The sequence below is a fragment of the Somniosus microcephalus genome, chromosome 23 (assembly GCF_052327205.1).
Source record: "Somniosus microcephalus isolate GS21.2 chromosome 23, FLI_Smic_1.0, whole genome shotgun sequence".
In the NCBI taxonomy this organism is placed as follows: Eukaryota; Metazoa; Chordata; class Chondrichthyes; order Squaliformes; family Somniosidae; genus Somniosus; species Somniosus microcephalus.
The window spans coordinates 5711485-5735070 of record NC_141009.1 but is presented as its reverse complement, the minus strand read 5'-3'; the positions used below and the strand labels follow the sequence as shown (position 1 = coordinate 5735070).

Genomic DNA, 23586 nt, shown 5'->3' with positions numbered 1-23586 from the left:
GTGATACCCCACATGCTGAGTTCCCAATCTTGGCCATACCTCTACAGTGATATGGTAGGCCGACGCATGGTACTGCTCGAAAAGGCAAGGATTGAAACTCAGATTAGGTGCTAGCCATGGGTCAGTGGTAGCACTCTTGCCTCTAAGTATGAAGGTTGTGGATTCAAGTCCCACTCTGGAGACTTGAGCACATAATCCAGGCTGACACTCCCAATGCAGTAATGAGGGAGTGCTGCACTGTCGGAGGTGCCATCTTTTGGATGAGACGTTAAACGTCTGTGTTGTGTCCGTGTAAAATAAGACACAGACTGCGGAGAACGGTACAACAGGTGTTTACTCAACATGGCTCACAGTGGACCTGATCTGTACAGATTACTACTCAGGGCTATATACAGGTGTGGTCACTGCCGGTACTGCAGTATACATGAGCTGTAAAAGATAGTTCCCCACTTAAAGCTATATACATTACAGTCTGCTCTCTCAGGTGGACGCAAAAGATCCCATGGCATTATCGGTGTCCTGGCCAATATTTATCCCTCAACCAACCAACACCTAAAAACAGAGTATCTGGTCATTATCACTGTTTGTGGGACCTTGCTGTGCGCAAATTGGCTGCCGTTTCCTACAGTACAACAGTGACTGCACTTCAAACATACTTTGTTGGCTGTAAACCACTTTGAGATGTCCTGGGGTTGTGAAAAGCGTTATATCAATGCAAGTCTTTCTTTCTTATGCCTCTCTGCTCTAAGACGAACAACCCCAGTATCTCCAGTCTCTCCACATAACTGAAGGCCCTCATTACTAGTATGATTCTTGTAAATCTCCTCTGCACCCTCTCCAAGGCCTTGACATCCTTCCTAAAGTGTGGGGCCCAGAATTGGACACAATCCTCCTACTGGGGCCTAACTAGTAATTTATTATGATTTAGCATAACTTCCTTGCTTTTGTACTCTATTTATAAAGCCCAGAATCCTCTATGCTTTTTTTAAACAGATTTATGAGCTTGTCCTGCCACCTTCAAAGATTTGTGTATGTGAACCCCCAGGTCCCTCTGTTCCTGCACCCCTTTTAAAATGGTACCATTTAGTTTATATTCATAGAAGTGCTTTTTGTCCTTTAATATCATAGAATCGTAGAATGGTTACAGCACAGAAGGAGGCCATTCGGCCCGTCGAGCCCGTGCTGGCCCTCTGCAAGAGCACTTCAGCTAGTCCCACTCCCCGCCCTTTCCCTGTCGCTCTGCACATTGCGAGGCACTAGAAATTGTGGATGATTTATGAATATTTGGCATAACTGACACCCAAAATTGGAATTTCTACAAAATATTCAATGAATTTCACCCAGAGGGTGGGGGGTGTGTGGGTGTGGCGTCAGGATGTCTCTATGTGACGATTGGTTGGCCGCCTGCTAATCAATTCCCCGCTGGCCAATGGGCACCTTTGTCCCGCCCTCAAATCAATGACGTCAGGCGAACCTTTTGCCCGGCTGCGCCCTCAACCAAACTTGCTGAGGCCCGGTCCCCGCCCCCGCCCCCGCCGCGCTCCCATTGGTCCGGTGACGTCAGGGCAGGCGCGCTCTGGCCGGTTGATTGGCGGATCGGGCCGTCAGTCAGGCGGGGCTTCCGGTGAGCAGGTGCGGTTGGGCCGCGCTGGGCGAAGTTGTCCTCTGAGGCGATGAAGGGAGCAGAGCGAGTGTGGCAGGCACCGGTGAGTGAGTGACACTGGACATTGTTAGCAGATTATCAATAAAAATAATCCTTATTAACGATAAAATAATTCCTCCCCCCCCCAAATATATGGAGTTAGGGGAAAAAAAATTCCTCCCACTCCACAGTTATAAGGAGGGGGTTGGGCAGCAGCTCAGTAATTTAAATATTAAATATTAAAATTTAAATATCAAAATACCATTCATACTCGGAATTAAATCTTACTTGTTGGAGCGCGGTGCGAGATTTGTGTTCTGTTGCGAGGGGGATGGTAAAATGGCGGTGGTTGTTCGCGCGCGCTGGCCGATTGGTTGCTCGCCAGAGGCGTTGTGTGGCGGCCGGCCAATCGGTGCGAAGTTTGTTGAGCGGTGCGCTCTGAGGTGCCCGGCAACACCGTCACCTCCCGCTGGATTCTGCGGCGGGCGACCTGGCCGAGATCAGGCACTCTGAATCCAGACTGTGAGCCGAGACCAGGCAGGAATGACATATGAGGAGAGATTGGGTCGATTGGGCTTATACTCGCTGGAGTTTAGAAGAATGAGAGGGGATCTCATTGAAACTTATAAAATTCTAACAGGACTAGACAGACTAGACGCAGGAAAGATGTTCCCGATGGCGGGGGAGTCCAGAACCAGGGGTCACAGTCTAAGGATAAGGGGTAAGCCATTTAGGACTGAGATGAGGAGGAATTTCTTCACCCAGAGAGTGGTGAACCTGTGGAATTCTTTACCACAGAAGGCAGTTGAGGCCAATTCATGAAATATATTCAAGAAGGAGTTGGATATATTTCTTAAGGCTAAAGGGATCAAAGGATATGGGGAGAAAGCAGGGACAGGGTACTGAATTTGGATGATCAGCCATGATCTCATTAAATGGCGGAGCAGGCTCGAGGGGCCGAATGGCCTACTCCTGTTCCTATCTTCAATGTTTCTATGATTCCCGGGATGAGAGGGTTGTCCTGTGAGGAGAGATCGAGTAGATTGGGCCTGTAATCTCTGGAGTTTAGAAGAATGAGAGGTGATCTCGTTGAAACATATAAGATTCTGAGGGGGATTGACAGGGTAGATGCTGAGAGGTTGTTTATCCTGGCTGGAGAGTCTTGAACTAGGGGGCATGATCTCCAGACAAGGGGTCGATCATTTAAAACTGAGATGAGGAGGAATTTCTTCACTCAGATGGTTGTGAATCTTTGGAATTCTCTGCCCTAGAGGGCTGTGGATGCTGAGTTGTTGAGTATGTTCAAGGTTGGAATCGATAAATTTTTGGACTCTAGGGGAATCGAAGGATATGGGGATCGGGTGGGAAGGTGGAGTTTAGGTTGAAGATGAGCAAATGGCGGAGCAGGCTCGAAGGGCCGTATGCCTGACTCCTGCTCCTATTTCTTATGTTCTTATGACTCGCATGATTTAGTGGTGAAAATGTGGAACTTGCGACCGCATGGAGTGGCTGAGGCAAATAGTATAACTGCATTTAAAGGGTTGATAAGCACATGAGAGAGAAAGGAATAGAAGGATATGCAGATTGGGTTTGATGAAGTAAGGTGGGAGGAGGCTGGTGTGGAGCATAAAGACTGGCATGGACCAGTTGGGCCGAATGGCCTGTTTCTGTGCTGCAAATTCTGTGAACCTGGATATATCTCCCTGTCTGCGGTGCAGTGTTGTGTCCCTTGGACATCCTGTTGCTTTGTTTGTTAGTGCATGAGGGCTGTTAGTACCAGTGGATGGAACCCTTTCCCATTTTGTGCACCTATTGTAAGCATTGATCATTCACAGGTCAGGTGTAGGATGGTGATCTTACAAGAAAGAACTTGCATTTATATATTGCATCGTATTTACACCACAGAAACTTATATTGTGCCTTTCAATCCCTCAGGATGTCCTTCACAGCCATTGATTCATTTTTGACATGTTGTCACTTTTGTTTTCTCCACACAGGGAGGTCCCAGAAACAGCAAATCAACAATTGTTGATGTTAGTTGAAGGAGAAATGTTGACTCTTGCCATGGGTTCTTTTATGTCCACCTGTTTGGATCTTGGCTCAGTGTCTCAGTCAGTACCTCTGACAATGTTCTGCTTCCTCACAAGAACACGAACATAAGAATTAGGAACAGGTGTAGGGATACGGCTCCTCGAGCTAGCTCCACCATTCAATAAGATCATGGCTGATCTTCGACCTTAACTTCATCTTCTTGCACTATCCCCATGTCCTTTGATTCCCCTAGAGTCCAAAAATCTATCGATCTCAGCCTTGAATATATTCAACGACTCAGCCTCCACAGCCCTTTGGGGCAGAGAATTCCAAAGATTCACAACCCTCTGAGTGAAGAAATTCCTCTTCATCTCTGTCTTAAATGACCCCTTATCCTGAAACTATGCCCCCTAGTTCTAGACTCTCCAGCCAGGGGAAACAGCCTCTCAGCATCTACCCTGTCAATCCCCCTCAGGATCTTATATGTTTCAATGAGATCACACCTCATTCTTCTGAACTCCAGAGAGTATAGGCCCAATCTACTCAATCTCTCCTCATAGGACAATTAATCTAGAACCTTTGTTGCACCACCTCTAAAGGCAAACATATCCTCCCTCAGATAAGGAGACCAACACTGTGCACAGTACTACGTCAGCCTGGATTATGTGTTCAAATCCCTGGAGTGGGACTTGAATCCACAACACTCTGGCTCAGAGGGAAGAGTGCTACCACTGAACAAAGGCTGATGCAGTAGAACATCCTTTATTCTGCCCTATCAAACAATCGTCAGGTAAAGCATAGAAAATTACAGCACAGAAGGAGGCCATTCGGCCCATTGTGTCTATGCTGGCTCTTTGCTAGAGCAATGCAGAACTAATCCCACTGCCTGCTCTCTTCCCCACAACCCTGCATTTTTCTCTGCATCAAGTATTTGTCCAGATTTTTTCTTAAAAGGTATAATGGTCTCTGCCTCAGCCACTCCCTGTGGCAAAATATTCAGCCACCCACTGCATAAAGAAATTTCTCCTAAACTCCTCACTCTTAGTGACAATTTCAACAATGACCCTTCATCACTGACTTCCCAATCAAATAAAGTAGTCATTCCTAATTCACTCCATCAACATTCTTCATAATATTAAATACCCTCTTTTAACTCTCTAGCCTTCTCTACTCCGGTGGAAACAGTCCCAGTATCTCAAGTTCCTCATGACTATTCGTGTCAGCTGTGGCTCAGTGGGCAGCACCCTCGCCTCTGAGTCAGAAGGTTGTGGGTTCAAGTCCCCACTCCAGGGACTTGAGCACAAAAATGTAGGCTGACACTCCAGTGCAGTACTCCAGTCAGTCTTGTCCTCCCTGTATGGTTTTAATGGCCTTTCTGTTAATGAAGTGCCCAAAACTGCACACAATACTCTAACTCAAGCCAATTTTTTTGTACAAATTTATCAATACTTTTTTTTACAGTAGTCATCTCCCCTATTTATAAAGCCAAAATGCTATTGGCATTTTTATGGTGTTATCGACCTGTGCTTACACTTTCAGGGAATTCTTGGTGTTTGAACCACTCTGTTCATGGATTAGATGGACAGTAAAACTCCCTCTTCACCGCCCGAACAATGTTCCTCAGCCCCACCGTTAGCAGAATGGTCAGTGCAGGCAGCTGCCTGGTCCCACACAGGCCATTCTTTGCGAGTGAGACTGTAAATTAATGGTGAACTGGGGCCATTTTGTGCTGTGGGCCCATGCATAATAGGAACTAGATTGAGAAAGAAAGAACTTGCATTTATATAGCGCCTTTCACAAACTCAGGATTTCCCAAGGGGTTTACAGCCAATGAAGTACTTTTGAAGTGTACTCATTGTTGTAATGTAGGGAAATGCAGCAGATGAAGTGTGCACTGCAGGATCCCACAAACAGCAGAGATAATGACTGGATAATCGGTTTTAGTGATGTTGGTTGAGGGATAAATCTTGTACACCACACCAGAAAGAACTCCCCATCTCTTCTTCGAATAGTGGCCGTGGGATCTTTTACGTGCACCTGAAAGGGCAGATGGGGACCCAGTTTAACGTCTCATCCGAAAGGCAGCACCTCCGACAGTGCAGTGCTCCCTCAGTACTGCCCCTCCGACAGTGCAGTGCTCCCTCAGTACTGCCCCTCCGACAGTGCAGTGCTCCCTCAGTACCGCCCCTCCGACAGTGCGGCGCTCCCTCGGTACTGCCCCTCTGACAGTGCGGCGCTCCCTCGGTACTGCCCCTCCGACAGTGCGGCGCTCCCTCGGTACTGCCCCTCCGACAGTGCAGCGCTCCCTCGGTACTGCCCCTCCGACGGTGCGGCGCTCCCTCGGTACTGCCCCTCCGCCGGTGCGGCGCTCCCGCCGCACTGCCCCTCCGCCGGTGCGGCGCTCCTGCCGCACTGCCCCTCCCCCTCAGCACTGCCCCTCCGACAGTGCAGCGCTCTCTCAGCACTGCCCATCCGACAGTGCAGCGCCCCCTCCGACAGTGCCGCGCTCCCTCAGCACTGCCCCTCCGACAGTGCCGCGCTCCCTCAGCACTGCCCCTCCGACAGTGCCGCGCTCCCTCAGCACTGCCCCTCCGACAGTGCCGCGCTCCCTCAGTACTGCCCCTCCGACAGTGCAGCGCCCCCACCGACAGTGCCGCGCTCCCTCAGTACTGCCCCTCCGACGGTGCCGCGCTCCCTCAGCACTGCCCCTCCGACGGTGCGGCGCTCCCTCAGCACTGCCCCTCCCCCTCAGCACTGCCCCTCCGACAGTGCAGCGCTCCCTCAGCACTGCCCATCCGACAGTGTAGCGCCCCCTCCGACAGTGCAGCGCTCCCTCAGCACTGCCCCTCCGACAGTGCAGCGCTCCCTCAGCACTGCCCCTCCGACAGTGCAGTGCTCCCTCAGTACTGCCCCTCCGACAGTGTAGCGCCCCCTTCGACAGTGCCGCGCTCCCTCAGTACTGCCCCTCCGACAGTGCCGCGCTCCCTCAGTACTGCCCCTCCGACAGTGCAGCGCTCCCTCCGACAGTGCAGCGCTCCCTCAGCACTGCCCCTCCGACAGTGCAGCGCTCCCTCAGTACTGCCCCTCCGACAGTGCAGCGCTCCCTCAGCACTGCCCCTCCGACAGTGCCGCGCTCCCTCAGTACTGCCCCTCCGACAGTGCAGCGCTCCCTCAGTACTGCCCCTCCGACAGTGCAGCGCTCCCTCAGTACTGCCCCTCCGACAGTGCAGCGCCCCCTCCGACAGTGCAGCGCTCCCTCAGCACTGCCCCTCCGACAGTGCAGCGCTCCCTCAGTACTGCCCCTCCGACAGTGCAGCGCTCCCTCAGCACTGCCCCTCCGACAGTGCAGCGCTCCCTCAGTACTGCCCCTCCGACAGTGCAGCGCTCCCTCAGTACTGCCCCTCCGACAGTGCAGCGCTCCCTCAGTACTGCCCCACCGACAGTGCAGCGCTGACAGTTCAACTGTCCTTCACCGTACTTGGTTCTCTGAGGGACGCACCAGTCCAGGCTGACATGGTGGGCAAGAGGCATACGCTAATTCTGTTCTAAAATCAACCTCCATTGGTAGTAGAGGAGATGGCGGATTTGATTCCTCTCCCTGCTCCCTCCTCCTAGCCTCATCTCAGCAGCGTGTCTGGTGTCTCGTAATCTGTTATTGGTAGAAAGATAACCAAAGGTTTGAACTCAGTGCCACCCTAGGTGGTGTAGCATGTTGGTGATCTAATACACACTTGCCTTGGTATCTCCTGTGAAATATTAAGTACTGAAACTGTATTCCAAATGCCTAAAGACGTTTGGCTGATTTTAAAAGACTTTTCTTCCCGACAGTATGTCATTAGCAGGCGGAGTTGTCGCTGTATGCAAAACATTTAGGAATATACAAAACGGGATTGATCCCTGGCCTGTCCTGAGCTAGCTGGGGCAGCAGGAAGGGAGACAGTAAGCCTCAGTGTCCCTGTGCTAGAAAGAGGGGTGGATAAGCTGCTGCTCAAGCTCTCGATCGCTATCCAGTGACTCTTGCTTGAAAGTGTACGTGTGTGGCTTTGTGGGAAGCAGGATTGGCCACTCAAACCTCATTGAGTAGTATTGTTAAGGCTAATGGTTGGTTTGTGGTGGTTGCTAATTGGAAACTTTGGGGAAATAATTATTTAGAATTGCATCGAATTTACAGCACAGAAATAGGCCATTCGGCCCAACCGGTAGCATATTATTCTTCTATTCCTTTCTCCATCATGTGTTTATCTAGCTTCCCCTTAAATTCATCTCTGCTATTTGTCTCAACCACTCCCTCCACATTCTCACCACTCTCTGGGTAAAGAAGTTTCTCCTGAATTCCCTATTGGATTTGTTAGTGACTGAGCAATTTGGTGGTTGCTGGTTCCTGATTGGTTGTTTTACTGCAGTTGGATGCTTTGAGCACATTAGCTTTGTTAACTGAACAGATGATGGCATAAAGTGCGCTGGATGATTTTATGATGCCGTAGACACATTTAAGGTGAGATGCACGTTGGGCCACCGCATCGCAAGATCTGTCAGCAAGTACGGCACGTGGTCCAATCGCAGTGCTTTGCCTGAACATAAAGCTGCTCCTCGTGTCAACATTGTGATTGCAGAAGGAGTCGGGCTGTTTGTACAGGCGTCCTGTAATTATTGACTGAGATACAGTAAGCATTTCAGCTGCAGCATGTTGGCAGGTAAAACCAAAGACTTGCATTTCTATAGCGCCTTTCACGACCTCGGGACGTCCCAAAGTGCTTTACAGCCAATTTTGAAGTGTAGTCACTGTTGAAATAACAACAACAACTTTCATTTATATTACGCCTTTAACGTAGTAAAACGTCCCAGACGCTTCCCAGGAGCGTTATCAGACAAAATTTGACACCGAGCCACATGAAGAGATATTGCGACAGGAGACCAAAAGCTTGTCAAAGAGGAGCGACTTAATGTAGGAAGTACAGTACTTTAGTGCAGTGAACAGATTGCTATCATGAATATATTGGGTGTGCCTGACATGTTTGTTACAGCGAGACTGCAATACATACAGCAGCCTTATAGTGGATAACAGGGTATTTACTATGTAAGATATACAAGAGTATTATATCTTAACAATGCAGTGTGCACATGTGCAAAAAATGGACAAAAAGACTTGCGTTTCTCCAGCGCCTTTTACGACCGTAGGACGTCCCAAAGCACTTTACAGTCAATGAAGTACTTTTTGAAGTGTAGTCACTGTTGCAATGCAGGAAACGTGGCAGCCAATTTGTGCAGCAAGCTCCCACAAACAGCAGTGAGATAATGATTAGATAATCTGTTTTTGTGATGTTGATTGAGGGATAAATATTGGCCAGGACGCCGGGGAGAACAACCCTGCTCTTCTTCGAAATAGTGTCACGGAATCTTTTACGCCACCTGAGAGAGCAGATGGGACCTCGGTTTAACGTCTCATCCGAAAGATGGCACCTCCGACAGTGCAGCCCTCCCTCAGTACTGCACTGGCAGTGTCTGCCTAGATTTTTGTGTTCAAGTGTCTGGAGTGGGACTTGAATCCACAACCTTCTGACTACCAACTGAGCCACAGCTGACGGCTATGATCAGTGGATGAACACACACTTGGGGATCATCTGACTCTGTGAACTACTCAAGCTTGGTTTCTTTGCTATTTATAGCCATATCTAAACCCCTTGAGTTTCTACCTGACATGTAGCACACTCCCAGCTATTGTTTGTTCGCTATAGAATGAACACTGAATAATTTATTTCCTAGTAATTCTCTCCCTAAGCAAAAAATATTACAGCCTGAGGTGTTATTGCACGCCTTTGGATCCCGAATAACTGGTGCCTAATTCCTTTCTGCTTCATTAGCTGAATTGCTTAACTTATTTGCTTTCAGGATGCCTCTCGGACTTTTTAGGCATTTAACTCTTTGCAGTTGTTTGGTTATGTACTGAATATACTAAATTGTTTCCATTGGAGGGAAGAAAATCTGGGCTGACACCACCAGCGCAAGCTGCATCTTTTCCGGTCTAGGACCGAGCTTTTGCAAGTTGTCTTTTCAGCCCTGTTTCCAATTTCGAGCAGGGCAGATGCAGGACACCGGTGGCAACGTAGAACAGCAGTAGTCATTTACAGAAGGGAAGCAGGCCATTCTCTTCATGCCCGTGCTGTCTTTTTGCTAGTGCAATCCGCCCCGCTCACTTTTCCCTGTTGCCCTGTATCATTGCTTCAAATATTTATCGAATTTTCTCTTAAAAGATGCGTTGGTCTCCAATGTTCCCTCTAAGCTGCGTGCGTGCGCGGCCGTGCAGTAATCTGCAAGGTCCCGCGCAGGCTGCTCACAAGCTTTTACATGGGAAATACTGCGCATGCGTGCATTGAAAGAAACAGGTCGCGCAGAACAAACGCAGCTTACAGGGAGCATCATTGGTCTCTCTAGCTACTCCCTGTGGCAAAGCATGCCATGCTGCAACAACTCGCTGCGTAAAACAACAGCAACTTGCATTTGTATAGCGTCTTTTTTTACTGTAGAAAGATGTCCCAATGTGCTTCACAGGAGTGTAACCAGACAGGAATGGGCGCTGAGCCGAAGTAGGAGTTATTGTTATGAGGGGGTGACTAGGAGCTTGGTCAAAGAGGGAGGTAGAGAGGTTTAGGGCAAGAGCAAAATGGTGGCCATCACAGAGGCAGCCACGTCTGGTTGCTGCTTGGAAGTGTTTAGTCTCTGTTGGCAGGGAACAAAACCACCTGCGAGGTGATGTGTGCTGCCTTGCGAGCTGGAGGCAGAGCTGTAATATATTGAAGGACTTTTCTCCTTTGTACTGTAATTCAGCCTGCATCAGAGGGCAGGGATCGGCTGACGTTTGCTTCTCACAGAATCAGCACGTTATCCGAGCTGCTGCATTGAATTACAGCAAGGTGACCCCACTGGCCAGTAGTAATCTGTGTAACTCGGACTGGTTTGCTTCATTAGTTGGTGACCTTTGCGTTTTAACTTTTTTTTTTAATGCTGGCATGCTATTTTTGAAGAAATTATGAGGGGGAATGTCATTTCATGCATTTTTTTTGTTGCATTTTAGATTAAACATGAACCTGCACCTTAGGCGGCCGTGCCTTTAGCTGTCTCGGCCCCACACTCTGGAATTCCCTCTCTAAACTATCCTTAAAAGCCACCTCTTTGAGCAATCACTCCTTCTAATAGCTCCTCTTTTGGCTTAGCATCCTTTTCTGTGTGATTACTCCTCTGTAAAACGCTTCAGGACACTTTGGTCTCTGTTAAAGGCGTTATATAATTGCAAGTTGTTGTAGTTATAACGTACTGTGAAGGAATAAGCCATATACCGATTCAGAAAAATACACCATTCTATGAAAGAATTCTGGGCTTATTAAAACATGACCGACTGGGCCTGGAAATCGGGAAGCCTCAACAATCTCAAACTGTTACAGCATTCTGGTAATAGAGATAAGATAAGTTGTTGACACTGAATCAATAACCTTATTGAAACAGGAGATTGGAGGCTCCCGATGGTCTGAATCTTTGGGGGCAGACAATGGTACATCCTGGTTAAGGTGTTCTAAAGTACACTTTGTAAACAGGCACATAAAAGAAGCAGAAACATATGCCTTTGTAAAAATGACATCAAGTAAAAGAAACACCTGCTGTCACACCGTTTTTGTGTTAAGCTTAAGACACCTACACAGGAGACATAATTCTGTGTTACAACCAGCTGAGGTTGCTAAGAATTGCACAGATCACCCTTGTTGAGGTGTTCTAATTTACACTTCATAAAGAGACACAAACAGGAGGCTTTGGTAGAGATGACATCAAGTGAAATGCACCTGCTGTTACACCGTTTATGATGAGCTTGGGACACCTGGGGTAGAGACACGATTATTAATGTTACCAGCTGAACTGACTGTAAGAATTGCAGAAGTCAACAGAAAAATGACTAGAGATAATTAGCTTACATCAGCAGAAATCCTTAAAGGAATACCACTGGAAAAGGGTATAAATATTGAACTCTCAAATAGGATACTAGTCTCGCTGTAAAAGGGCAAAGCGATTCTCAGGCTTCAGAGGCGGCTCTGTAAGTCGACAACTCTTTGTACCTCGGGGATCAAAGGTATTTGATTTTGGTGGATATCCTGGAATAAGACTAAGAACTGTAAAACTGTAGCGAAGTTAAGATCTGATAAGAATTATAAGCTTACTCTTTTTGGAACTGTTAATGTTGCGATTGAAACACCTACTGTAATTACATGTCGGTTCTTTAATAAATCTATATATTTTTAGAATTGTCTCACAATACTTCTGTATCAAACTCGCGAACTCAATCTCTGTCTGCTCTTTGGTGAGGAGTTGCAGAATTCTGAGGGAGTTTTCCGGACCCTCATAATATCCAGAACGTTACAGTCTAGCTAAACTTATTAAAAGTGCTATCTGGAGGACGGTAACATTTTCAGATTGTTCCTTTCCTTTAGGGAGAGATAGTCTCGACCTTTAGACCCAATTAAGCGTCTTTAGGATTCGGCTACCTCAAACTTTAGTTGAAAGTGAACGTCTGAAGAATACGCCTGATCTGGGGTAGCCCTAAAAGGGCTAGGACTAGTAATTATCCCTTCAGTACCTCTTTAATAGCCCAATAATCACCGCAGTTGGCACTTTTACTAGAAATTAACCTTTTTAGCTTGGCTAAACGCTGCTCTGTTTGGATAGAAATAGCAATTTTTCTGGTAACATTTTCTTGATCCCCTGCATCCACAGCTCACTCCTTTTATGTTCAGCCCTTGCTCCTCAATATAACTGCTAGAGGTTGCAACAATTCTCCTTGATAACTTTTTTGCTTCTTTTTCTTAACAGGATGTAAGGTTTATTCTGTACCAAACCACATCCTGAATTCCCCCCAACCCTGGGGCTAAGGATGTCTGGCGGAATCGTGGAAAGTGAGCCTCAGTCTGTGTCCAAGGTACTTCTCTTTTAAGGTTCTTAACTCCATTCTTTGCATTGTTTAAGCAACAAATTATTTTGACCATGGAGGGTTATTGATAGTAACGTAATTAACTGGAGCAATGTCGCCCCCCCCCCCCCCCGCCCCCAAATGGCTCAGTAGCTAAATGTGCCACCCGGTATGGCACTGAGACGTAACACAACAGGAGGGTCCTATCCCTAGTTTTTTTTAAATTCATTCACGCGATGTGGGCATTGCTGGCATTTATTGCCCATCCCTAATTGCCCTCGAAAAGGTGGTGGTGAGTCACTTTCTTGAATATAACTGAGTGGCTAGCTAGGCCATTTCAGTGGGCAGTTAAGAGTCAGCTACATTGCTGTGGGTCTGGAGTCATGGGCAAGGACGGCAGATTTCCTTCCCTAAAGGACATTAGTGAACCAGACGGATTTTTAACGACAGTCCGGTAGTTTCATGGTCATCATTCCTGATACCAGCTTTTTATTCCAATTTATTTAATTGAATTTAAATTCCCCAGCTGCCGTGGGATTTGAACTTGCGTCTTTGGCTCATTAGTCCAAGCTTCTGAATTACTAGTCCAGTAACATAATCACTATGCTGTTGTACCCTAGTCTGTGCTGTTACCTGATCTCGGTCGGAGCACGGGTACGGTACTGTAGCGGTTATGTTACTGGATTAGTAATCCAGAGAGCGGGAGTTCAAATCCCACCGTGCCCATTTGAGATTTTGAATTCAGTTTGGTATCAGTAATGGTGCTGTCGGATTGTCATAAAAACCCAACTTGTTCACTCATGTCCTTTAGGGAAGGAAATCTGCCGTCCTGACCCGGTCTGGCCTATATGTGACTCCATTCCCACACCATTGTTGGCTCTTAACTGCCCTCTGAAGTAGCCTAGCAAGCAGTATCAAACCACTACCCGTGGTTTAGGTGGGAGAACCCACCACCAACTCCTCAGGGCAACTAGGCATGGGCAATAAATGCCAGCCTTGCCAATGACGCCCACATCCAGCAACATTCACCACCTTTACATGAGTACAGAGACATTTGGGAATAAGATGGGAAAATTAATTTGAGAGCCCAGACCAATACCATTAGGCAGGCTTTCCACAGAGCTGTGAGATGCCTTTTCCTCTTCCCCAGCTCAGAGGTGCTGAGGGCAGGTCTCTGCGACTACCCCAGCAAAGTTAACTCAGCACAGCACCTGAACATCAATCCTTCCTGATCTCTATGCAGCAGATTTTCTATTTCCTGTACCAGGGCCGCATCGAATCGCTGGGGTCCTCGACTGTGAGGGAGCCTGCCCAATTTTCTGCCTGTAAACTTAAATGTTCCTAGCCCAGGTGCAAGTACAGCTCAATCTGCCCCAGTGGCTCAATACCGCACTGCGTGCTAGATTTATACACTGAGATAGGGCAGAGGTGCTTTTGTCTGATAACTTTTTAAAAATTTCTTCACCGCAGTTCTGACCAAACTAATTATTCCCTTTTGCTTAGTCCAGCACCGACAAACTGTTGAAGAAATAAACCCACTCTTGTAATTCGTTAGGTGGCGTAGTGCATTTGGTCACCAGTGCACTGCACCACTGACAGTGGGATGGACGTGGGTTCAACCAGGTTGATCCAAAGCGTTCCTATCAACCCCCTCAGCATCCACAGTAGCAGAAGTACGGGCGCAGGTCACCCTGCTTCCCTGTCCTAGGGAGTCCTGAAGGGGAGGAAAACCGGGAGGGGGAATTTGAGAGTTATTTACCTGTAAAATTGCATTACAAAAATACTCTCTTGTCACTTTCCTGTGGTATATATCTATATCCATATCCCTGGATGCCTGATGGTGCACAATGCAGGCCAGTTTACATTTCACAAATGGGCTGAGCTGAGCTGATAACTCCAAGCTATAAAGTTCTGTGTTATAGACAGCACTTTGAGTGAACTATAAACTGCATGCCACACCTGTTTGTTCATTCTTTCACTCTCCCTTTCCAGCAGGAGTTACTGGGTGGCAATCGGGGGCAGAAATCCTGGTTGACCGTTTCCTCCTCCTGGCCAATTCTAGCTCTCTGCTTTGGGGATTGACCCCTGGGTGTTGCTTGGTTCTGTACCGGGGGGGTGTTTTCTCCCTGAACATAGAAAAACAGTGTTGATTGTAATTTTTATCTGATCATCTGTTGTAACCCAGCACGGTGGCATAGTGGTTAGCACTGTTGCCTCACAGCGCCAGAGACCCGGGTTCGAATCCGGCCTGGGGCGACTGTCTGTGTGGAGTTTGCACATTCTCCCCGTGTTTGCGTGGGTTTTCTCCGGGTGCTCCGGTTTCCTCCCACAGTCCAAAGATGTGCGGGTTAGGTTGATTGGCTATGATAAATTGACCCTTAGTGTTAGGGGGATTAAATACGTGGGGTTACAGGGATAGGGTGGGATATGTGTTGGTGTAGGGGTTACGGGGAATCGGGTGGGATATGTGTCGGTGCAGGCTCGATGGGCCGAAATGGCCTCTATCTGCACTGTGGGGTTTCTGTGATTCTGTGAACCCACCCATGACTTTAGAACTAGGCAACAACCTATCTCCATCAGTCCTCTTCTGAGAACATAAGAACTAGGAGCAGGAGTCGGCCATTCGGTCCCCCCATTCAATAAGATCATGGCTGATCTTCGACCTCAACTCCACTTTCCCGTCCAATCCCCAGATCCCTTGATTCTCCTAGAGTCCAAAAATCTATTGATCTCCCCCTTGAGTATACTCAACGATTCAGCACTCACAGCCCTCTGGGGCAGAGAATTCCAAAGATTCACTGCCCTCTGAGTGAAGAAATTCCTCCTCAGCTTGGTCCTAAATGGCCAACCCCTTATCCTGAGACTATGCCCCCTAGTTCTAGACTCCCCAGCCAGGGGCAACAACCTCTCCGCATCTACCCTGTCAATCCCTCTCAGAATCTTATATTATGTTTCAATGTTCCAATTCTTCCTAATATCTCCAGTCCTTTAAAAACCCAATCATGACATCACCACCTTGATTTTCCTTGTTTCCTTTCCTGGGTTCCTGGGCTATAGGGCCTTCACACTAGTGCCTCGGTTTTAACCTATTTAACCGTCATTCCGACTGTTGACAGAGGGTCTTTCCTTCAGGCGACTCCGAGAGGGAGATACGTTTTATGAGTTCCGGCCTATTTTTGGATTAAAAATCAAGCTTTGTTTCTCTCGCAGTGCAATGGGAAGCCTCGATATAATGCCAGATTGGAAAATTGTAAATTAGTACACTGTGTACCTGTCACCATTTATATAAAAAAAAAAAAAAAAAAAAAAATAGCTGATATGGATAGCAGGAATCTTCCTTCCTGGTTGCTGTCTGTGGGCCGTGGACTTAGTCTAACCCCCTGCAATAAAGTCCTCCATATTTATAGTATGCAGCGGAGCTGCCGTTGGTCTCCAGCACTGAGCAGTTTCATCCCGTCTGCATCTGCTGTTAATTGGTCAGGTATATTGTAGAAACTCACTCCAACACACAGTGCGTGTTTGCATCCAGTGTTCCGTGCATGGCAAGTTTCCTGAACTCAGGCAGGTCTTGGGAAGCAGGGGATGCTGGAAGAGGCAGAGGAAAAATTATAGACATGCTGCTAAACTGGGGTGTGGTCTTTGCACCCCCCCCCCCCCCAAAGCACTGGGGTGAGGTCTATCGGGTCATCGTCCTTTTTGTACTTGGTTGGCTGACTTAAGTGAGTGAGTCAGTCCTGTGGTAGTCTGAGCAGTAATTTGTATTAACGTGTGGAGAGTTCACAGCTCATGGGAGAATTGGGATTGGAGTGTTAGCGCGAAGATTTGTGTTTTTGAGGTAGTGGGGGGACGGGTGTGTGGGAGGACCCCGTTATTTCACGTATTAAAACCACTATTTGTGAGCTGTGCATGAGTCTAGTGTCATGTAAAATCAGGAATATGTGATGATGTACAAATATTGGCAAAGTGATATAGGTCAAGTTGTTACTCGCTTGTTCTATGGACGTGTTGGAGCCACGCTGATGCAGGGTCCTGTCTATGTTTTTTTTTAATAGCTCCTGGCCTCCTTTTAATCCTGGCGCAATCAAAATTCTCATCCTTGTTTTCAAATCCCTCCATGGCCTCACCCTCCCAATCTCTGTAACCTCCTTTAGCCCTACAACCCTCCGAGATCTCTGCGCTCCTCCAATTCTGGCCTCTTGCACATCACCGATTTCCTTCGCTCCACCATTTGGCGGCCGTGCCTTCAGCTGCCTGGGCCCTAAGCTCTGGAATTCCCTCCCTAACCCCCTCCACCCCTCCCCCTTTTAAGATGCTTCTTAAAACCAACCTCTTGGTCACCTGTCCTTGTATCTCCTTATGTGGTTCGGTGATTTACGCTCCTGTGAAGCGCCTTGGGATGTTTTACTGCATTAAAGGCGCTGTATAAATGCGAGTTGTTGTTGTACACCACTTGAGTCGTGATTAATGTTGATGTGTGAACCGCTCGCTGACAGGCCTGCAGCTGTTGGGCTAGGTGCCAAGTTTAAAACTGCAAATGCTTTGGGAGGCTGCGACAATAACTTAGAGAAACATTCTCTGACTGTGTTAGTGGAGGAAGAGCATACTGCACTGAAGTACTGGTCCGTGCACACACCGTTCCTTTTTGGGCAGTGGTCCTGTTAAAGTACAGACATGTTGTGTTGGGGGGGCTGCTTTATTTTCTGGAGAAGTTGAATTTGGGACATTGGCACTCTCCTGGTTTTTCTGACGTTTAAAGGGCCAGTGACTCACAGAGCTTTCCCCATCTGTACATTGCAATATTCCATCGAGCTTTGGAATCACCCAGCTGGGGTCCCATTCGAACCTGGGACCCGGGCCTCAATCTCTGCTAGTTATGAGTCCTAAATGAAATTAGTTTGGAGCTGCCTCATTTTGCGCGGAACAACAAGGAATGGGGGTATACACTCAACGGAAAGACACTGAAGGGTGTAGGTGAAAAGAGGGGACTTGAGATTCAAATCCCCTGAAAGTGTAAGTACAGATAGATAAAACTATTAAAAAAGGCCAGCAGCGGTTTGGGTTTTAAAAAATTAGGATATAGAGTTCAAGAGAAAAGAGGCACTGATAAATTTGTGCAAAACATTGGGTTAGGTTCTTAGACTTGACCAATTTCTTGGTTCACAAGTAATCTTTATTGAGTTCAACCGAGTCTTGGCACACTCAATTTAAAAAAAATTTGTTCCTGAGATGTGGGAGTCACTGGCAAGGCCAGCATTTATTGCTCTTGAGAAGGTGGTGGTGAGCCGCCTTGAACCGCTGCAGTCCGTGTGGTGAAGGTACTCCCACAGCGCTGTTGGGGAGGGAGTTCCAGGATTTTGACCCAGCGCCGATGAAGGAACGACGATATATTTCCAAGTCAGGATGGTGTGTGACTTGGAGGGGAACTTGGAGGTGATGGTGTTCCCCTGCGCCTGCTGCCCTTGTCCTTCTAGGTGGTAAAGGTTGCAGGTTTGGGAGGTGCTGTTGAAGACGCCTTGGCGAGATGCTACAGTGCAATGTCTTAAGCAATAGTCGTAAAGCAAAATAAACGGTATGACCTGCTTTTACTCTGGGTAGAGATGTAACCTTCATTGATTCTTTTGTTCTTGTCTCTACGAATTGTGAAGGAACACTTAAGGTCTTTAAAGGTCTTTATAGGGCTCTAGTCACTCACACCCGTCCTTGTAACCTTGATGATTCATTATGGTGTGATAGGAGTTGTTTTTCAGTTTCCTAACTAAACTGTTGATCATTGTCTTGTTTGTGATCTAGGCTACCCTCTTACTTGGAAGACCACTGACCTCTCCTTGCTAACAGATGACCTCTCCTTGCTGGCAAAACTTTTTCTTGTTAAATGTCATCCATACCCTGAAGCATTCTGGGAATGAGCAATTTTGGCCATTTTATTATTTTTACCTACAGTGCAAGTCTACAAGCTATTTATAAGTGAAAAGAAAAACCTTAATCATGAGGTGAAACCAAACCCTAATCCTACATATATACGAATATGCTCTCTCTGGTTTTTCTATAATGAGGACTGCTCACAGTACTGTAACTGTTAGTTACAGCACCGTGAGCAGTCCTCATTATAGAAAGGCCATATTGCGTCGATTCATTAGTACAATGAGATAATACAATGAGATTAGTACAATGCCAGATTGGGAAACTATAGTTCTGAAGAGAGACTGTGGGGTGGGGTGGGGGGACTATTTATAGTAGAGCAGAGAAAACCAAGATAAGATTTAAGAGAGGATTAAAATTCTGACGGTTTTGATGGGGTGAATAGGGAAAGACAATCTCTAATTGTGGAGTCAGTGATGAGGGGTAATCAATTTAAAGAGTGAATGAGGAGAGGGGTTGGGAGAAATTTCTTTACGCAGTGTGTTGTTGGACCAGGGAATGCTTTGCCAGAGGGAGTGGTTGAGGCAGAGACCATTGCATCTTTTAAGGGAACAGTGTATTTGAAACAGCGGAAGATGCAGGACTGTGGGGCGGTGGCATTGGTTTTGGATTGGTCTAACAAAGAGCCAGCACAGATGTGATGAGCTGATTGGCCTCCTCCTGTGCTGGAAGCGACTATAATTCCTAGTGGCTAAATGGGGAATTGCAGGCATGGTCTGACCAGTCTGGTAAAGTGCACTGTTGGGGCTGCTGTATTGTTGGCTCAATTTCTTTTTGAAGACTTCTTCCTCCTTTCTTTCCCCCTGCCATCAATGCCATCCACCTTCTCTATCTGGGAGGAGTAGAGACCTGCTCTCTGATTTCTGCCAATGCCTGTTGGTGGGGAGGGAGAGGGGGAAATAACTGCAAGGAGGCATCACGTTGCAGTCCTGAGTGAGTCGCTATCTTTTTCCACCCTCGGAGGATTGTGTGGCTTTTCCTGAGCGAGGAGTTGGACACACGAAGCTGCATGTCTTCTTGCCGATTGTGTGTGTGTGTGTGTGTTTTTTTGTTTGTTGCTCACTGCCGTTACTTCGTCTTTAACCGTGGCTTTTTATTGATCTTGAAGGAACAAGTGGTTAGAGCACTGAGGCTAGGGCTGCAGCTTTGATCGGAACTGCACATTAACTGGGAGCTACTGACCCACTGTCTTTGGAAGGAAGCAGCAGAGTGGGGCTGGGAGACGGCTCAGTTTGCCGGGACTGCGGCTCCTGTCTTTCCCCCTCCACCCCCCAACCACCACCCCGGGGGCCTCGTCGCAGAATTGGAAAATGCGATAAGAAGCGACTGAAACGACCGCCCTCCCCTTCTGCTCACTGACCCTTGCCGACTGACTGCACAAAAACCTCGGCGAACATACGCTTGCCTTGCGGATGTACAGGAGCAATTGACCTTAGTACGCAATGTCATTGAGGAGAACAGACGGGGCGTCCATTATCCAAGCCCTGGCGATGACGGTGGCCGAGATTCCAGTATTCCTGTACTCCACTTTCGGGCAGGTATGTCGGCATCCAACAGGGCAGGTTCCATTTTCACCGCTTGTTTTTGGGGAGCGAGGCAGGTGGTGGAAGAAAGCCCTGGTTCTGCGCCACCACTTGTCCTCACGGGTGACTTGCATATCGTACGTGGTTCTGTTTTCGAAGTAGGCACGCCAAGTAAATTCACCTATTTGACTTGTAAATAATCTTGTACTATAATTGCATTTATTTTTTTTAAAACCAAATTTCCTAAAAGGAGTATTGCAGCCAGCTATCCTGTCCTCCTCACCCTCTCCCTCATCACTGGCAGAGTTTTGAGAGCTGTTACTGTGGGGGTCATAGGTCAGGCATAGTTTGACCCGTACAGGGGGATTAATTTAAAAAGAGGAACTGCTACCCTCACGATTTACTCAAACTTTATTTTCAAACCTGATGAATAGACATTTTCCACCAGGAGCCAGTTCCCTGGCCAGTCGTTCACTTCCCCTAGTTGACATTTAGACCAGTTGTAGCGACTCCCACCCACCTGACGCTGACTTGGACTAACTCAGCACAGACCAGGCATCAAACCTGGGTCTGTCTGCCTCAGTATCACATCCAAAACTAGGGGCCATGAATATAAGATAGTCACTAATAAATCCAATCGGGAATTCAGGAGAAACTTCTTTACCCAGAGTGGTGAGAATGTGGAACTCGCTGCCACAGGGAGTGGTTGAGGCGAATAGCAGAGATACATTAAAGGGGAAGCTCGATGAACACATGAGGGAGAAAGGAATAGAAGAATATGCAGATCGGGTGAGATGAAGAGGGCGGGAGGAAGCTCGTGTGGAGTATGAACACTGGCATAGACCTGATGGGCTGAATGGCCTGTTTCCGTGCTGTAAATTCTGTGTAATGTGCCTTTACCTGGTGAGACTTGCTGTAACTTTGTGGGGTGGGGAGCAATGTTCCCTGTAAATTTTTTTGGGTCGCGCAGCCCCTTTAACAGACTGTGCGGCCCATTCAAAATACTGTGCATGTGCAGTTTTTCTATTTAAAAGCCGGCTGTGCGGGATCCCTGGAGTGCCGCATGGCCACGCAGCTTAAAGGAAACATTGTTGGGGAGGAGGTCTAATTGTTGACTATAGTGAGCAGTATTGTTCTGGCTGGCCAAAGACTGTATAAGTCACAAATTAGATAGTACATCAAACTGTAACATTTAATAATGCACTATAAAATTCATGTGGAATGTTCATCAGGTTCGATAATAAAGTTTGAGTAAATCGTGAGGGTATCAGTTCCCCCTTTTAAATTCTTTCCACCATGGGCCAAACTGTGCCTGATCTATAACCCCCCCACAGTGACAGCTCTCAACTCTGCCACTCCTGCTCCACTACCAGTTATTTAGAGCTGCTTTAGAATGACTCCCAGGGATGGGAATATTAGGAACAGGAGGAGGCCATTCGGCCCCTCAGGCCTGCTCCACCATTCAATTATAGATCATGGCCGATCTGCACCTGAACTCCATTTTACCGCCTTTGCTCCATATCCCTTGATACCCCTGCCCAACACAATGGGGATGCTTCTCCCCATGATGTTTTCTGGGAAGCGGGTGACTTCCGCGAGGTGCCTTGTGTTGGTGGAATGGCTGAGGTCAGGAACCTTGGGCGAACTCGTGCTCCATCACTCTGTTGGTGCATGCCAGAAATTGTTAAATCACAGCACGGCCTCTGGTGAATTAAATCTTTGGGCTTGGATTTCCTATTCCTGAGGGTGAAGGATGCAAGTGTTGGGGAATGAAACACCTTTTCCAACGTCCGGTCAGGGAGAGCACCACCTCAGTCCCAACCTCAGAATAACATTTCCTTCTGAGTTGTTATGCTTCATGCACCAACCACAGAAGGAGGCCATTCTTTCCGCGCCGGCTCTTTTGGAAGAGCAATCCAGTTAGCCCCCCGCTCTTTCTCCATATCCCTGCAATTTTTTCCCCTTGATGTATTTATCCAATTCCCTTTTGAAGGCTACTATTGAATCTGTATCCACCGCCCTATCAGGCAGCGCATTCCAAATCCTACGGCCTTTCCGAGTTAAATTGTGCCAAATGTAGGAGTTTTTTTGTGCTATAGAACCTAGTTCCACCAGGAGCTACATCGAAACTGTTCAAACTAATTCAATATAGGGCCCGTACAACCAACAGAGAGCAACCATTCATCCCTTCAGTCTGAGCTGGCGACAGAGAATTTACAGCACAGAAACAGGCCGCCTGTGTTCATGCTCCACACGAGCTGCATTTTGGCACATATTTAACAAAAGACCAATTGGAGTGATTCTGTTAACGTTCCTCATTCTCGTCTCTAGAACACTTCAGCACCTTAAATTAACCAGAGCCTCCGTGATTCTTTGAATTTTTAGTTTTGAATTTTGGGGGGAGACATAATTACAGTTTCATATTTAAACTTCGCATGAAAATTTAACATTCATCCATTACCTTTTTTTTTAAAAAAAAGAATGATTTCCAAGTTGTTGTTTAGTCCACCTGGGTTCACTGTTTGTTGGTAGTAGAGTCATAGAACAGACAGAAGGAGCCCATTTGGCCAATTGTGTCTGTGCCAGCTGAAAAGAGCTATCCAGCCTAATCCCACTGTCCAGCTCTTGGTCCGTAGCCCTGCAGGCTACGGCACTTAAAGCGCACATCCAAGTACTTTTTAAATGTGATGAGGGTTTCTGCCTCTCCCACCCTTTCAGGCAGTGAGTTCCAGAACCCCAGCACCCTCTGGTTGGAAAAAGTTCTCCTCAACTCCCCTCTAATTCTTCTACCAATTATTTTAAATCTCCAGTCCTGGCCACATCCTCGCAAATCTCCTCTGTACCCTCTCGAGTGCAATCGCAAGTAGGATGGTTCCCAGTACCACTTTGGCTGGCTGCTAGGAATCATGAGTTTCCCACCCAACTGGACTTCTGTGCCTGATATTTCCCTGCCCTCCGCCGGGCTCCTTGCTCGACGCATCTCAGCAAAGTAACAGAGTAGGGGATTGGTTTAATGCCCTCTTTGCTCCCTGAGTCTCCGTATTAATGCTCAGCACCACTGCACTGCAGTGAAACTGCTCCGTGACTGCTTAAAGGGATACTCCAGGACAAAGCACTGTCCTCCAATATCTGTCTCAAAAATAAAACCTTAAAACATTTTTTTTTTTGAACAAATACATGTTTGTCACCGATATCTTGGATGATTAGACCATGAGATTTCCTCAGATCCTCTAGTGTATCTACTATTGACCCGTGACTCAGACAGAGCACTTTCTTGCCTCAGGGTCAGAGGGTTGTGGGTTCAAGCCCCATTCCAGAGACTTGAGCCCAGAACCTAGGCTGCCACTCGAGTGGAGTACTGAAGGGAACGCTGCACTGTCGGAGGTGTTGTCTGTTGGAGGAGATGTTTAAACCGAGGCCCCATCTGCCCTCCCAGGTGGACGTAAAATATTCCATGGCGCGAATGGAGGAAGAGCAGGAGAGTTCTCCCCAGTGTGCTGGCCAACATTTATCCCTCAACC

At 47.4% G+C, this 23586-nt stretch overlaps 2 protein-coding genes across 2 annotated transcripts in view; one reads left to right on the top strand and one right to left on the bottom strand.

Moving 5' to 3' along the window:
* Window positions 1-1617: 1617 nt before the first annotated feature.
* The window catches only part of miga2 (mitoguardin 2), a 71214-nt gene continuing 49245 nt past the window's right edge, over window positions 1618-23586 (top strand). The window contains exons 1-3 of the mRNA XM_085965260.1: window positions 1618-1706; window positions 12527-12632; window positions 19651-20080. Coding sequence (XP_085821386.1) covers window positions 19985-20080 — 96 coding nt within the window. The 5' untranslated portion in view covers window positions 1618-1706; window positions 12527-12632; window positions 19651-19984. The remainder of the gene's footprint in view (window positions 1707-12526; window positions 12633-19650; window positions 20081-23586) is intronic.
* LOC147101586 (uncharacterized) lies at window positions 5736-7204 on the bottom strand. The gene is made up of 3 exons (XM_085965130.1): window positions 6960-7204; window positions 6699-6909; window positions 5736-6008 (listed from the first exon to the last, which is right to left on the bottom strand). The coding sequence occupies exons 1-3, from the start codon at window positions 7202-7204 to the stop codon at window positions 5736-5738; spliced, it is 729 nt and encodes a 242-aa protein (XP_085821256.1).

Bases quoted from the DNA above. Each gene is read 5' to 3' on its own strand.
- LOC147101586 (XM_085965130.1), bottom strand. From the start codon at position 7,204: ATGCCTCTTGCCCACCATGTCAGCCTGGACTGGTGCGTCCCTCAGAGA. The intron at 6,910-6,959 runs GCGCTGCACTGT...GCACTGTCGGAG, and splicing joins GGAGGGGCAGTACTGAGGGA to GGGGCGCTGCACTGTCGGAG. The intron at 6,009-6,698 runs GTCGGAGGGAGC...GTACCGAGGGAG, and splicing joins TGCTGAGGGAGCGCTGCACT to CGCCGCACCGTCGGAGGGGC.